The 14,184-nt window shown below is 37.1% G+C and overlaps 1 protein-coding gene across 17 annotated transcripts in view; it reads right to left on the bottom strand.

The window, feature by feature from the left end:
- The window catches only part of MYT1L (myelin transcription factor 1 like), a 315,937-nt gene that overhangs the window by 51,731 nt on the left and 250,022 nt on the right, over positions 1 to 14,184 (bottom strand). For 13 of the 17 annotated variants that reach the window (XM_052809716.1, XM_052809720.1, XM_052809717.1 and 10 more), the window contains 5 exons: positions 13,001 to 13,248; positions 10,417 to 10,653; positions 8,539 to 8,660; positions 8,114 to 8,176; positions 7,547 to 7,615 (listed from right to left, as the gene is read on the bottom strand). In XM_052809716.1, coding sequence (XP_052665676.1) covers positions 7,547 to 7,615; positions 8,114 to 8,176; positions 8,539 to 8,660; positions 10,417 to 10,653; positions 13,001 to 13,248 — 739 coding nt within the window. The remainder of the gene's footprint in view (positions 1 to 7,546; positions 7,616 to 8,113; positions 8,177 to 8,538; positions 8,661 to 10,416; positions 10,654 to 13,000; positions 13,249 to 14,184) is intronic. The other 4 variants (XM_052809728.1, XM_052809724.1, XM_052809727.1 and 1 more) reach the window with 1 other exon arrangement.

The following is a 14,184-nucleotide window of genomic DNA, read 5'->3' as shown; positions in this document are numbered from 1 at the left end:
TGAAAATTAAAATGAACTGTCAAATAAACATTCACACTGAAATATTTGGTGATTAGTGAAGAGGTTAGGAACTAAGGGTTGTATCTTCAAAACTGCCTAAGTTGTTATTGCAGACACTGAATTCCACTTTCAAAGTTAGGCATATAGAAGTTGCAGGGATGTGGATGCCCAGCACTTACATTCCTTCTGAAAACCAACTTTAGACTCTTAAGTCATACAGGTCGTTTTGAAAAAATTACTCTAGTTCAGTGAACATTCATCTGAACTGAGACTATTTCGGCTGATAACTAAAAGTGGCAAATGGTTTTAAATACTGATTAAAATCCAAACAGAAAAAAGTAGAGCTATGAATAACTTTTGTTTTAAATAATTAAGTACATAAAGAAAGAGGCCATAAACTATTTGGGTATTGTAGATGCCACTATGCAAATGAAGCCTCTAATTTCAGAGCTTTTCATGGTATTGAAAACTTACTAAGGCCCTGATTCTGCAAGGTGCTTCATGCAAACAATTTTGTGCCTGCATGGAACATTTCACAGCATCAGAGGTACTGATATGCAGTTGGCTTTTAAGGAGCTTTTTAGAGAGTACATGCTTTTAAGACTACCTCTCGGTAATGAAAACAATGATGAAGGGTCTTAGGTAAACAGAACTCAAGTATTTTCCATTTTGGAGACAAAAGTTGACAAACTTAAGTGAGAAAAATGGAATGACTCAACCTTACCAGAGTCTGAATGAGTTATTCTAACAGAAAAAAAAAAAGCCCAGCCACTTCCATATGTAAAACTTATTGCGACTACAGAGATGAGGTTGCTGCAGATGATGGGTTTCTATACAAAGGACATTATCATAACACCACACAACATGAGGTTGGAAATGCTAGGTATAACCTACAGTGCCCATTTGAGTATTGAGAAGTGCAGGAACAGAGCCCAAGGTGTTCTGTTCTGGCCAGGCATGCATGCTGCCATCAAAGATAAGGTATCCAAGTGGAAATCTGCAATAAATACAGGAAACAAAAATGCAAAAAAAACCCACTGAAACCACATGAGATTCCTAGTTTCACTTGGCCCAAGGATCTAGTTGAACAAAATGGGAAAGATTATTCCTTATAGGTGAACTAATATTGGGGATCTATGTTCCTTGGTTTTGTTTTTAATAATTTAAATTAGACTTGCACACTAACTTGCAATTTAATAACACATTAAAAACCGCAGTTTGTTTTACCATAACATTGCAGATAAGTTAATAAAACACTATCATTTACAAATGACTCAGTCTAGTAATCTTTAACATTACTCCAAATACATCACGTCTGGTCCTTGCAATCACATTTTCTATATAAAAGTTAGCTAAAACATCAAGGAACTTAAAAAAGTATCTACAGATTCAAAGGATACATACTTAGCATCAAAGGAGTATTTCATTGCAACACAAGATTACCTACTAGGCTCAACAACCTCAGTATTCAAGAAAAATTGTAATGACAACTTCAGAGGACATAAACAACGGGGTAAAAAATGTGATAGTAAGAATGGAAATGGTTATTCCTCTTGCAACAAAGAGTAATTTTGTAAGAGAAAAGTGAGTGAAAACTAAATAATGGGTCATAGTCTTACTGAGTTCTTATAGGCGGACAGATGTAATCTCAGCAGGAATAGGGAAGGGAAGGGAAGAAAAGGGAAAAGAAGGCAAGGCAAGGCAAGGCACTGCACGGCAAGGCATGGCAAGGCAAGGCAAGGCAAGGCAAGGGATAATACTCTTGTACAGATGAAGCAACAAATGTACACCCAGGCACTGAACACCAGAAACACCTCAAGGGGCAAACATAGGATGTAGGTGGAGAAATCACTTCAGCAGCTAAACAAATCTCTGCAGAAATAACTGGTTTGAGTACAAAAAGTGACTGTATATTGGGAGAACTATCAAGGTTTAAAGAGTATAGGTACCAATCAATGTCCAAGAACAATGTAGTCACCTGTTCTGTGGTGTTTTACTAATATATCCTATTAATTTTTGTTTCTGCATTTTAATTTCATATTTGGAGGATGCCTATTTTTTTTTCCAGATGACTAAAGCAAGGAAGAAAACACTACTTTCTTCCAGTAATATTTTATTTTATATATTCATCAGAATAAATACAATACAAGCTTCTCCATTTCTGGGAGGATATCCCTTCCTCCCAGTTGCTAGTTCTTGCTGAACAAATTGCAGTAAAATTACACCAATAAAAAGTGAATATTGGAGATCATGCTAACATAGAAGAGTTTCCCTAAAAGTATGAGCTAAGGATATCCTTTCTATCCAGAAAAAACTGTACTGCATGGAGTTGTTCTTCCTAGACGAGTTGTGGTTAACAGGGAGAGCTTCAGAGAAGCTCACTTTTCTGTCTGAACTGAATGGAAGACACTGCTAGGATGACACATCTGGGAATAGGGAGACAAGGATAAAAGGAAGGTAGGAGAAAGAGTAGAAGATGACCACCAAGAATATGGAAATTAGGGCAGAGTGACATGGAAGAAGGAGGCACAGAAATTCCAACTCTTACTTCGTTGTGGAGAATGTGCAAAAATAGACCAAGCTCCTCACTTTGAGTTAAGAAGAGACGTGGAAAAGAAAAGCTCTCAGGCTTCACTGTAGAGAGGGAAATGAGACCGTACTCCTCCCTGTAAGTGCCATAGGGGAATACCAAAACATGTGCACCACAGAAAACAATGACATGCAAAATCTACATAGAGACACAGGTGCTTTGGGACTGAAGGACTGGGCATATTACAACAGTGTCAGGTAAGTATCCAAACTTGTAGGCACCTGGTTGAACTGCAAATCTTTCTGAGGTTCAGATTATTTAATGTAAGCACTGATGGGATATTCTGGCAGAAAACTGACCCAAAGGAACAAGGGTAAATGTTGACAATTTGATAGTCAGCTCCATGGTAGACCAAGATAATACTTAGTTACCTATGGCCTTTGAAATACTGTGACTATTTTTACATCAAAGTAGCACTAAGTAGAACTAAGTTTGTCATTTTCTGGGAGTCTCTGGTACCCAGGTTCTCTGGTTCCCATGTTGGCAGTACACCAAGTAGAAATGTTCTCAGTCAGTATGCTGCATTTTGGCTGGGATTGATTTACTGGTGATCAAAATGTGTCCTTTTAAAAACAGTAATTAATTCTGGTTGTTTGTTTGGGTTTTTTTAAATTTTATTTTGAATAAGATTTAAAGTGCTTCAAAATGTTGCTTTTTTTCTAGTATTTATAATTCTACAATGGGATTACAGTTTTGAAGTAACTGTAGCTGTTAGAAAAACCTCCTATGATAAGGAGTAAATAAAGAAAACTGATAAGGAAAAGCTCCTGGGTAAGATTAAACTGGATTTAACTTACGAATATTTTAATATTGGTAGCTGTCACTGGGTGGGCTAATTGCTTTCCCATCATCATGAAGTTTACTCATCAATATAGTGTCCCTAGGTCCTTTAAAAATTAGTTGCTTTTCACAAGTCCTATAATAAAAATCTTAATGCTGGAAAAGCTTGGATTCTTGCCAGATATTTATTTCTTCAGAGACCCTGAAAGCTGTTGACCTCTTTTTTTGCCAGCAGCAGTAATCAAGAATTAAAGCTGAAGAAATTCTTCTATTATTTGGAGATCATTGACCAGGCTGTGTAACTGCTTTGGTCTGCCGATAAACTATGCACAGACTCTCTTGTTTCCACTTGGGCTTTGGGTGAAAGTGGAAAATTGTACAATCTGCATTGTAAACCTGAGTAAGAAGCCTTACAGAAGAGAAGCATGGGTGGTAAGGAATAATTATGCTGACCCTGGAACAATTTAATTGAAAGCTGCAACCTTATTATTCTGGGAGCCAGGAAACATGAGTGATGGAATCGATGGAGCCACAACTACCAAAAGACAATACAGTGAGCAAAACTGTTAAGCAAAATAAACTTTTCTCTAACCTTTTCAGATTCTCATATTATTTTGACTATGAATATTATCTGAATGATATTATTAATTAGTATTATCTGAAGTGTCTGATACTTTATATTTTATTTCGGGCTTAAAAAGAACCAGTGTGTTAGCAAAATTCCAGTTAGGAAGCTGCACTACACATAACTTTTGTGTGTGTACAATACACGCAAGGAGATCATGGACTGGCAAAATGTGATATAAAGGCTTTACCAGCACATATGCAATATTTGCTACATAAGCTATGCATGGCAAAGCCATAAAAGTATGAACTCTTTCCAAACTATGCAGTCCAGAAATACGATACCTATGCTGCACTATCAATTCTTCTACTGCACTATCAATTGTTCTCTGTACCCCACGCATTAAAAAAGTATTTGCCAGAAATTTTACAGAGGTTGAAATCTTTATGGATGACTGGAAACAACTACATTGAAAGCCAGAACAAGGAATAAAAGATGAAGAAGAGATGAGAACAGTACAGATTGGTAGGGACAGGACAGAAGGGATCTCAGCTTGGGATATAGACAAAAAACGCATATACATTTCTCTCTACAGCCTGGGGCAGGAGCCAAGGTTACTGATTCTCACTACTCTTCCACCGTCAGCAGATATGTATGAAACACACCAGCAACATTCCCCACCTCCTCCTGTTGCCAGTCCATGCAGAGCTTTATACCTTCTACTGCTGTTTGCTACCACAGTAGTTCAGGTGACCTATATAGCAGATATCAAAAGTTCTCATGGTGGCTGGTGGCCTGACAGAGAGCCAGTAGGATCCCACATTATGGAATTTCTGCTTCTTTTCAGCTTGCTCTTTTTAAAAGCAAGGAAATTATACCCCCAGACCTCACACGCAGAAATATAACAGATGTAAACGAAGTACTTCACAGTTTAAAAATTCCAAAATCAAAATCGCTTATGTAGCTTTGGTTTAGCTGTTTTGTGCATATGCATTATCATTTACATGATCACATCTTCTTCCATCTTAGGCAAAGAACAAGAGCATAAATGAGAGCTGTATAAAGGATGCTGCCATCCATAAGACTCCTACTTCCCTGCTTTGGCATATATGTGAGAAATGTGAAGACGCTTTATTTCTCTCTCTGTACCAACATGAGCAGGGTGTAGAGATAGAGGACAATAAAAATATAAATGTGGTGCAGGCAGGAGATGGTCTGATTAGACAAGGAGCTTGAGACAGGGAGCAACGTAGAAAAAATGATGAAGGAAAACAGGACAGAGTGAATGGACCAAGTGGAAGCTGGGACTGATCAGAGTTTCAGGGGAGGGGAAAGGATAGTCCCATGGCTGTTCTGGAACACTGGACTCTGTCCTGCTTTTTCTGTAGAGTTCATCCCTTTTCACAAAGGGTCAATCACTCATCATGTAGAACTGCTGAATTCCCACAACTCCAAGCAAATTCAATGGGTACTTGCCTTTAAACATATACAGTTCTCTACAATATGAAGAACTGTGACAAATTGATTCCTAGAAGTCCCAAACTGAGCAATCAAAATTACATGCTTACATTTTCTGGCTTTAAAATGGGGATAATACCAATCCTGACTTACTTCAGAGTATAACTGCAGATGAAAATAAATTAATTCCTTTATAACCAAGATAAATTAATTAGGAAACACTCAGATGCAATGGTAGTGACAAATGTGTGAGTGAATTAGCAGTTATATCTTGAGAGTACAGTCTGAGAAAAGTGCAGTGAATAACAGACAGGGCCACACGTGGGATAGAGGAAAACAGAAGAAATTCATTAGTTGCTTATGCAGGGATTACTCTCTGCCCTGTGCAACGAATTACTTTGTTATCCTATGGAAAAATATGTGATCAGAAAATGAAGGATTGCCTTGTAATGAAAATGCAAAAGAGAACTGAGTCAAGTTAGCCTGCTTAAAATTCTGGCATTTCCTAACTTTTGAATTCACTTAAGAGAGTTTTTATGTGTTCAATAGGTATTATAAGTGCTAAAATAAATAACTTATGCTAAGTGCTAAATAAATAATAGATGCTAAACCTAAAAATATAACTTTAAATACGACAATCTTGTTCTCTTTGCTTAGGCAAAATTTGAAATAGGTAGAGAGAATGGCATGAGACAGGAGTGGCGTCTCAAGTTTAAGTGATTTTTTTTTTTTTTCTTCCTCGTCTCTATTAGGTAGGCTTGACTGCAGATGCTTGAGAAAGGCAGAGGAGATGGGGTAATTCAGGAACACCTTCTGAACAGAAGTGGAAACTTTATAAAGGGTTAAAGCAGCGAAGTCTGTGCTTAAAGCATTATTCATGCTGCCCCAAGAGTCTTACCTGTGTTTTGCTTATGTAATTACATTTCCTTGAACATCTGCCACTTGACCCATCCCAACCCAAAATCCAGGTCCAAATCTGAGTTTCTCAGGGGTTATGTGCCCATGTCTTACTCTGCTTATACTTATATATTTTCCCTGATCTCATTTACATGCCTTCTCCTTGCATATCACACAGCCTTCTAGCAGCATATACCAGCATGATCTAAACTGATAGTTTCAAAACGTTATTTTTGACTGGCTGGGAAATAAATTGTAAATTTTGTACCTATAGTTTGCATCTAGTGACTAGAGTAGCTAAGACTAGACAGCAATCTTACTTCAGCAGCTTTCTCATGCTTGCTTTCTTATCTTTCCCATGCTTTACATCAAGATTTGTTTTTTTCATCAGGGTATGTACTGAACTCCAGAAACGCTATTTAAGGCACTCATGTAAGGTAAAGACAGAACACTGCTTAGCATGGCAGCATAAGCTATCCATTCATACTTTCCCTACCCAATTTTTCCTCGTTACTTGTGAACATCTTTCCATGTTAACCATAGTACCAGCTCAGGAGGACCACTATCTCATAGCACTAACAAATGCTAGAATTCTTCCACATACAGAGCTGCAGTCGAGCATATGGTGCAGGAAGACAGATCAAAGCTAAGTCTCACGATTCTCTAACTTTCATTGCTCACAATTGTCACTCCAAAGAACTGAAAGGAATTGTAAAGAATGCATTTTAAGTAGGGGAATAACTAAGTAAACACTAAAACCCATAGTCAAATGAGAAAATGCATTAAGCTGATAACAGTGATACAAACCTAGGGAAAATTATGCAAGCATTAGGGAAAAACAAATTGTTTTCTCTTCCCTCCAATCTACGTCTGAGAAACTACAGCACTTTAGTGGTTGTGTAATCAGAAGTATTTCATCAGTCTAATCACATGAGAATTTTCTGTTCTAGCTAGCAAACTCAAACGTTCAGAAAAAAATTGAATAGGAATTCAAACACTTAGGTGAAATTCCGGAAGTTCTGGCTTCTGTCCATCCCTATCACCTAATGAATACACAAAAGGAAATACTATGTCAACAGGCTTATGTATAGAGCCAGCCTGTATGGAATTTATAGAGGCTTCAACACATGTTCCAAGCAGGATCAGCCCCTTCTGCAGCAGCTCTCCAGACAGTGTTTCTAATTTCTGATACAACTATACACAATTTGCAGTCAAATAAATATTTATAAAGAAAATATTTGTTCTTTATATCTTACTTGAGTTCTTGTGAGCTTGTGGCCAGCATACTTCGAATGCTTTTGTCAGCCAAGGGGCATCCAGATAAACTGTAAGACATGGCAGGATATACAAGTAAGTTAATCTTCTCATTAACTGAACACTCCCAAACAAACACAACATAAAAATTAAAAAGTAAAAGTTTGTAATGCAGAAAAGCGATGGGGCAAGTGCTGTAATATTGAATTTTGTAATATAGTTAACCCTCTGAATATATTTAGGTGTCAACATTACTTCCAAAATTACATACTGTAAATGTTCTTTTTTGTTTGTTTCTTTCTCTATGAACTAGTAAAATGTAACAAAAAATATTTGAGATTCCTGGGTTAACTACTTAAATGCTTAAGAATACTTTGGAAATTTTAGTAATCTATTTAAAAATAAAAGACGTTTATACAACACACAAATTAGCATGCTTTTAAGATCAACATATATTACTCAAAGGGTTAACACATAGTTCAACGTTTTACTTTGACAGCATTGTTGAGGTAAGCTGAAAACAATAAATTGAAAAGACAGAATCCACCATGAAAAAAATGAAGTCACACCTTCTATGTGAGGCGTAATTACCAGTCACATGACCACTCCCATCACACCCTGGTGTTGGACATCTGCCACCAAACAAAAACAAAAACAGCCAAAATAGTAAGTATGTTTAAAAAAAAACTTTTAAAAGTTTCATTGTTTCCAGTTTAGCTGCAATGACTGCAAGGGGTTTTAAGCATCCTAATCGAAAAGCTGCAAAATGAACAGGTTTAAATGAAAATGGCGTCTCAATACAATATAGCATCATTAAGAACAAGCAAATACACATTAGCTTATCACTTTACTTAACTGGCAGTTTGAAACATTTATATGCTGCAAATGTTGCATGCTCATACTGCAAGGCGTATATGTACTCGTTTGTTTAAAAAAAGACAAAGAGAGAAAAGGTTAAAAGGAGAAAAATAATTTCACCTCACATTATGCTTACGTTATTAAATCCTTTTTGCTCTCTTTGCATTGAGGGTATTTGGGTTTAGGACTTGGGATTGTAACTTCACCAGGATACCTTCTTTCTTCAAGTGCCTCTTGGAAAGGATCCAAATCTTCTGGCTACAGGTAAATACATACACATTAGTTTCAGCTAGGTGAGGTTACAACTTACGCAAAATAATGCAAAGCAGAGTCATCAGATGTTATCTCCTCCTTTATCCTATTCTGCCAGAGAAAATTAATGAAATTATTTTATATTCTTTCACCTTTTAAACCTTTAAATAATACTTGGGTTTTTCGATGAAGCAATGAAGACTTCACAATATGTGGAACATATAGTTTATTGAACTAAAAAAGAAAAAAAAAAGGGCAAAACACAGCTTTTTCTACAGCTGTCACATTATATTGCTTCAAAAGAATCAGTATTTTTTCCTAAAGTTACCACAAAACAGAGGAAAAGGAAAAAAGATTATTAAATACAGTATCTTATGCATCAAAAAGCCATCTTACAACATTTTTAACAGTTTAGAACATCTCAAAGATGAAACAGGAGCAATCTTAACATCTACACACAGAATCTCAATCTGGGGCAAACCTCAATGGATCTGTCTGGCAAAATAGAACTATATAATTTGTAATTAACTTTACTGATGCATTCAGAAATTCAAAATAATCTATTTCAGGAATGAAGTGGCTGAATGCATTGATTTAGCAATTCCTGCAGATGGTGCTATAAACGCCACAGTAGAAATAGGGAGTTTTGCTTGCTCTGAAAAAAACACTCTATACTGTCTTTTACCTCACATTTTCTTGATAGTGACAGATTTCCTCGTTAGTTCAGTAAAATTAATAGCAAAACTGTAGTTAACACCAAAGCTAGAATGCATTCAGTGTATCTAGTGAAAATGCCACTTTGTTATATGTTTCAAAGTTACTGAAAATAGTTTTATATTTTAATTAAAATCGGCAAGAGATGTGCTACACACAAATGATTAGCCTAATTTTCTGTTAGAAACCAAGAAGAAACAGAAGACAATCCCTAGAAGTCTCCAAACAGCTAAATTGCATTGAGCACAGGATTGTAAACTGCACAGTGGATACAGATTAAAACCTGATGAACAAAAGCAGTGGCACTGAACCTTGTCAGCAGACCTCTTCAGTGTCCTGGCTATTCTAAGTTTTGAAAAGTAAAATAAATTCACTAACATATTTTCTTTATTTGCCTCTTCTGTTTAAAGGGGTTTGCTGTTGTCTTGGTATTATGAATTGAAAAGTAACACTGATTTCCAATAGCCCTTCTTTGTATTTTTCAAAGAAAGTATTTCATTAATACAGGCCCTTTCACACACAGAGCTATCAGGAGTGTATAAGTAATCTAGAAGAAGATTAGCTGAAATAGTTGAAAGCTTACATTATACTCTGCTGCTTTTGTTTAAATAGATTTCTAAGTAATACTTTCAAATACTTTCAAATACTCAGCACATCATTTATGGTTTTCAAATACAGAAGAATATCTTGTCCTTAGAGCTGATTATCCCAGTATTGCACAGTTATGTCAACTTGCTTATACAGAGTAACGTAATCTGGATATAGTGAAACATCTTTACTGCAGAAAATATTTGTTAACAAGATGACGCTGTTAGAAAACATGATTCACATTCATGGTTCAAATGTTGTCTTCTGGAACTTAGTCACAGATCAGATGTGTGCCAGCATGATATAGTCCTAAAGATTAACCAGCAGAAAGTCCTTTTTGTAGAAAACCACCATTTTTATCAGATATTAATTTTGTTTCCTCTTTCCCTCCAAATTTCAGAAATTTAATGAATTACCAAAATTAGATTGCAACAAGAACTAATAGATGAAAAAGACATACATTAATCTCTTTGGAATCATCTTCATCTATCCTACTGGGCTTCATTTTAGTGTAGTCCACTGGCAAGTCCCAGCAGTCACCCTCGTTCAGTTGGTAACACCGGTTATTCATCACGGCTTGCCGTTGCGGGGACATTGGCTCCAGTGGTGTCAAAATGGTACAGCAACCATCTCGCTGCCTCTGCTTGTTCATGCTCAGATCCAACGTCCCATTTTCATCGACTTCCATATCAGGATTCTGTCAAAATAAGAACAATATTGTTAATTCGGCTTCACACTAGCAAACTGTTACCTCTTCTTCAATCTGATTGCCTAGCAGAATGATAAAACGCTTTTCCATTCCTGTATAGATTGTAAGCATTGAGCCCCCTCCCACACATAGCATGATGCTGTTACACAACATTAATGCTGTTAAAGTAGATTTCTTCCTGAATGGCTAATCTCATGTTTGGGGGAAGAGGGGAGAGTCTTCAATACCCCTCCTGCCACCTGCCACACAGGTGCAAAATTTGGGGAAAAAAAAGGAGAAATCTCTAAAGGCATTTTCTTGTCATTGTCTTTATGTTCTTGATTTATTCTGTGACAGGTGAGTATCTATGACTTAACATCTGCATAATTCTTGTTCCCAGTCCTGACACCTGTTTGAGTGATTAGAGTAACAAAAACCAGCTAGCATCAAATACTCTTTGTTTCTTTGTTTATTTAACATTAACAGTCAATGCTTGACTAGATAATGTCAGAAAATTAAACAGGGAGGTAGGGTACCAAAACAAGTCCCTTTGGACACAATTTGCCAATGAGAAAATACATTCAGATTTCACAGTTCCTTCCCTGCAGATGTAAATGTATCAACATTTCATATATCTATCTTTATAACCAATAAATTCAGGCAGTGGAACAGTTGCAACAATAGTTGTGCATATTTCTGCGGCGACTTAGGTACTGTGAAACATAGGGTGAGTATGGGCTCTGACTTTTTCTTTTATAGAAACAAACAAGGGTTGTCTATTATATTAGATGAGAAGAAGTAAGATATCTTAAAATGAATACAAATTTTAAAAAACTAAGGGCAGATAAAATTAAAATGCCCACAGAGAATCCCTCATCTTTTCAAAAATGAAACGCTCCATGAGAAATTTGGTTTCAAAACTAACATGAATGTGACTGACTCCTCATACACCTGGCGACTTTCTCTCCTCTTGCATAACAACAGAGCTGCAGGAAAGCACTGTGAATGCAAATCTCTGTTTCTGAATTACTGCCTTTTGTCAGAGTATACATCTAATTGCTGCTATCCTGCTAATTTAATTTAGAAAATACTTGTTTATCTTCTCAGATTCATTCCTTCAGTCTCAATGTAGGGTGACACATTAGGAAAGAGGCCCCTTCTGGTTTTGACACGTTAAGATTTTTAGCATTTTATTCCAACCTTTTCCATCATGTTGATGTAGAGAACAACTGCATTTATTTACATGCCAGAAAGAGAGTTCCCTGTTGAACAGTATTAAATAAATTAATATAAAAAGCAGCATTTGAAAACAAAGTCACCAGCCATTCTGGCTGACATCATGATTATTACTAATACTTACTGCTACGGGTTTAGTTTGTTATGAATGATCAAGGGGCTTTACACAATGACGGGAAGAAAACCTTTGTCTATATGCAGAAGAACAGAACATGTCTGCCAGCTCAAAAGCTCTTCTATAAGCACAATAAAAATGTTTCCTCTGCACTGCATCTGTCTACTTAGCCATCTAGTGGTCTCCTATAGGTAGCACCGTACTGTTTGCTGGTGCATGTTAAATACTAATTTCTTAACAGCTAGCAGCGTTGAAACTTAAAGTTTATAATGAAAAAAAAAATATTCTGGTAAATCTTTAATGAATGTTAGTAGTGCACTGTTTTTCTTAGTATATGAAGCTTAACAACAAAAGCTTTTATTTTTATCTGTATAGCCATTTCATAACATACTGAGGCTCTATGAACATATAGAACATTAGTGACCCTGCACTACTGTTAAGCACATTTAGAGTCACCTGTACCGGAGGATTTGTTCATTTCAAATGTATTATACAGTGACTTAGGAACTGTGATATCACAGACAGGCAAGAAATTGTAACATACAAGTAGCATAGATTTCTTTGTACTAGATCTTACAACCTTCGGTCCCATTTGTGACTTTTAAATGAAAACACATTGTTAAATCTTAATCCTTTCACAAAATATATGAATAAGACTGTGTTTAGCAAAAAAATCAGTAGTGCAATTAATACCACTTGAGCAATCCAAACATCTTTTATAATTATAGATCTCACTAGTAAGAGACAAATTAAAAAAAGGAGTACATGCTATCGGTATCATCAGTTTATATACCGATCGGGATTTCCCGAGATACTTGTGAGCAATTTGCATATTTTTTTTTTTCCTCCCTGCTTTAGCAGAGCCACCAGATTATGTTAATTTTGAGGAAAAGAAAAAAAAAAAAAAAGCAAGATGTACTAAAGCTATTCTTCTATCTATCAGGGCCACAGAGCAAGTGCAGTAAAGAGAAATCTTCATCAACAAACAGAATTACTAATTTTTACCCTCGCACAGAGATCCTGAGGCTTAGTGGAGAGGTTCTGAGGCATCTCCCTGCAGCGAGTGGAGAGATTCAGAATAGCAGTAGCAGCCATGTGCGCTGCTTCCATGTCATGAGTATAGTCAAAGCTGCTCTTGCTGCAGGTACTGCTGGCACTGCTGCCTCCACCACAACTCATATTGCTGCTGCTGCTAGGGGCATAACTGCTTGTTGTGCTGCTGGTTGGACTTGAATTCTTACAGTAGCGTTTAGCTGTGGGAAGAAATATGACAAGGATGACTCAAAAGATCGAGCATTCTGCATAAGTGAAGAGAAAAACAAACTGCTGGAGGTGAAGTTTATAATGAGCAACAGTAACCGATGCCAAAAAAAAAGCCCGCAATAAGAATGATGGCTGTATTTCTTGATTTCTGTCTTGACTTTTGTATGCTACGTATGTGAGTTTGTATGAAATAACCTCCTGCAAAAATCTGCATGACGTGACCATGAATCGTTCTGACAAACAGGCTGGATTTAGAAAACAATAAAAACACAGAAACACTGCTTTTACCCCACATATATAGTCAGACAGAAGGTAGGATCTGCTCGGCTCATTCGTTTTTATCAGTGAGGGGCAACATAACACTATGGGACCTTTTCCTGTTTACATGAGCAAACTGTTAATTTAAGGCCTAGAATCCCCAGAGCTGCAGGAGATCACGCCCACTGTAAGGCTGACGGGCTTGGTCTCCGGGCCGCAGTGCGACCCGTATGTCCTCAAACACCCCATGCTTCCTAAAAAGTTTCTTCTTCCTACATCACAGGCAAAAATTATGACACTGGCCATCAGAAAGGAGAGGAACATGATGGAAGGAGAGAGGTGATGGTCACGCGTGAGTTTTACCACGGCTTGCACAAAGGCAGAAGCAGTGGCTGTATAAATGGAAGCAGATATAAGTGAAACGTCCCCACCTTCAAACAACTCAAGCACCTACAACCCTTCATAAAACCAAGAAGGACCAAAGACCCCCCTTCCTGCTCACGCCGAGGACAGCAGCACTCAGCCATACGCTGGCCCACAGAAGCTGCGAGCCGTCACAGAAGAGCTAAGGCACTGACAAAGCTCACGTCCAGCCTATCTAAATACAATGCAGCACTGGTGCTGCAGCCAAAGGTATTATAGTAATAATGGAAACCAGCCCTATTAGC

The sequence above is a fragment of the Harpia harpyja genome, chromosome 15 (genome assembly GCF_026419915.1).
Source record: "Harpia harpyja isolate bHarHar1 chromosome 15, bHarHar1 primary haplotype, whole genome shotgun sequence".
Classification (NCBI taxonomy): domain Eukaryota; kingdom Metazoa; phylum Chordata; class Aves; order Accipitriformes; family Accipitridae; genus Harpia; species Harpia harpyja.
The sequence above is the reverse complement of the archived record's forward strand: the minus strand, read 5'-3'. Positions and strand labels throughout refer to the sequence as shown.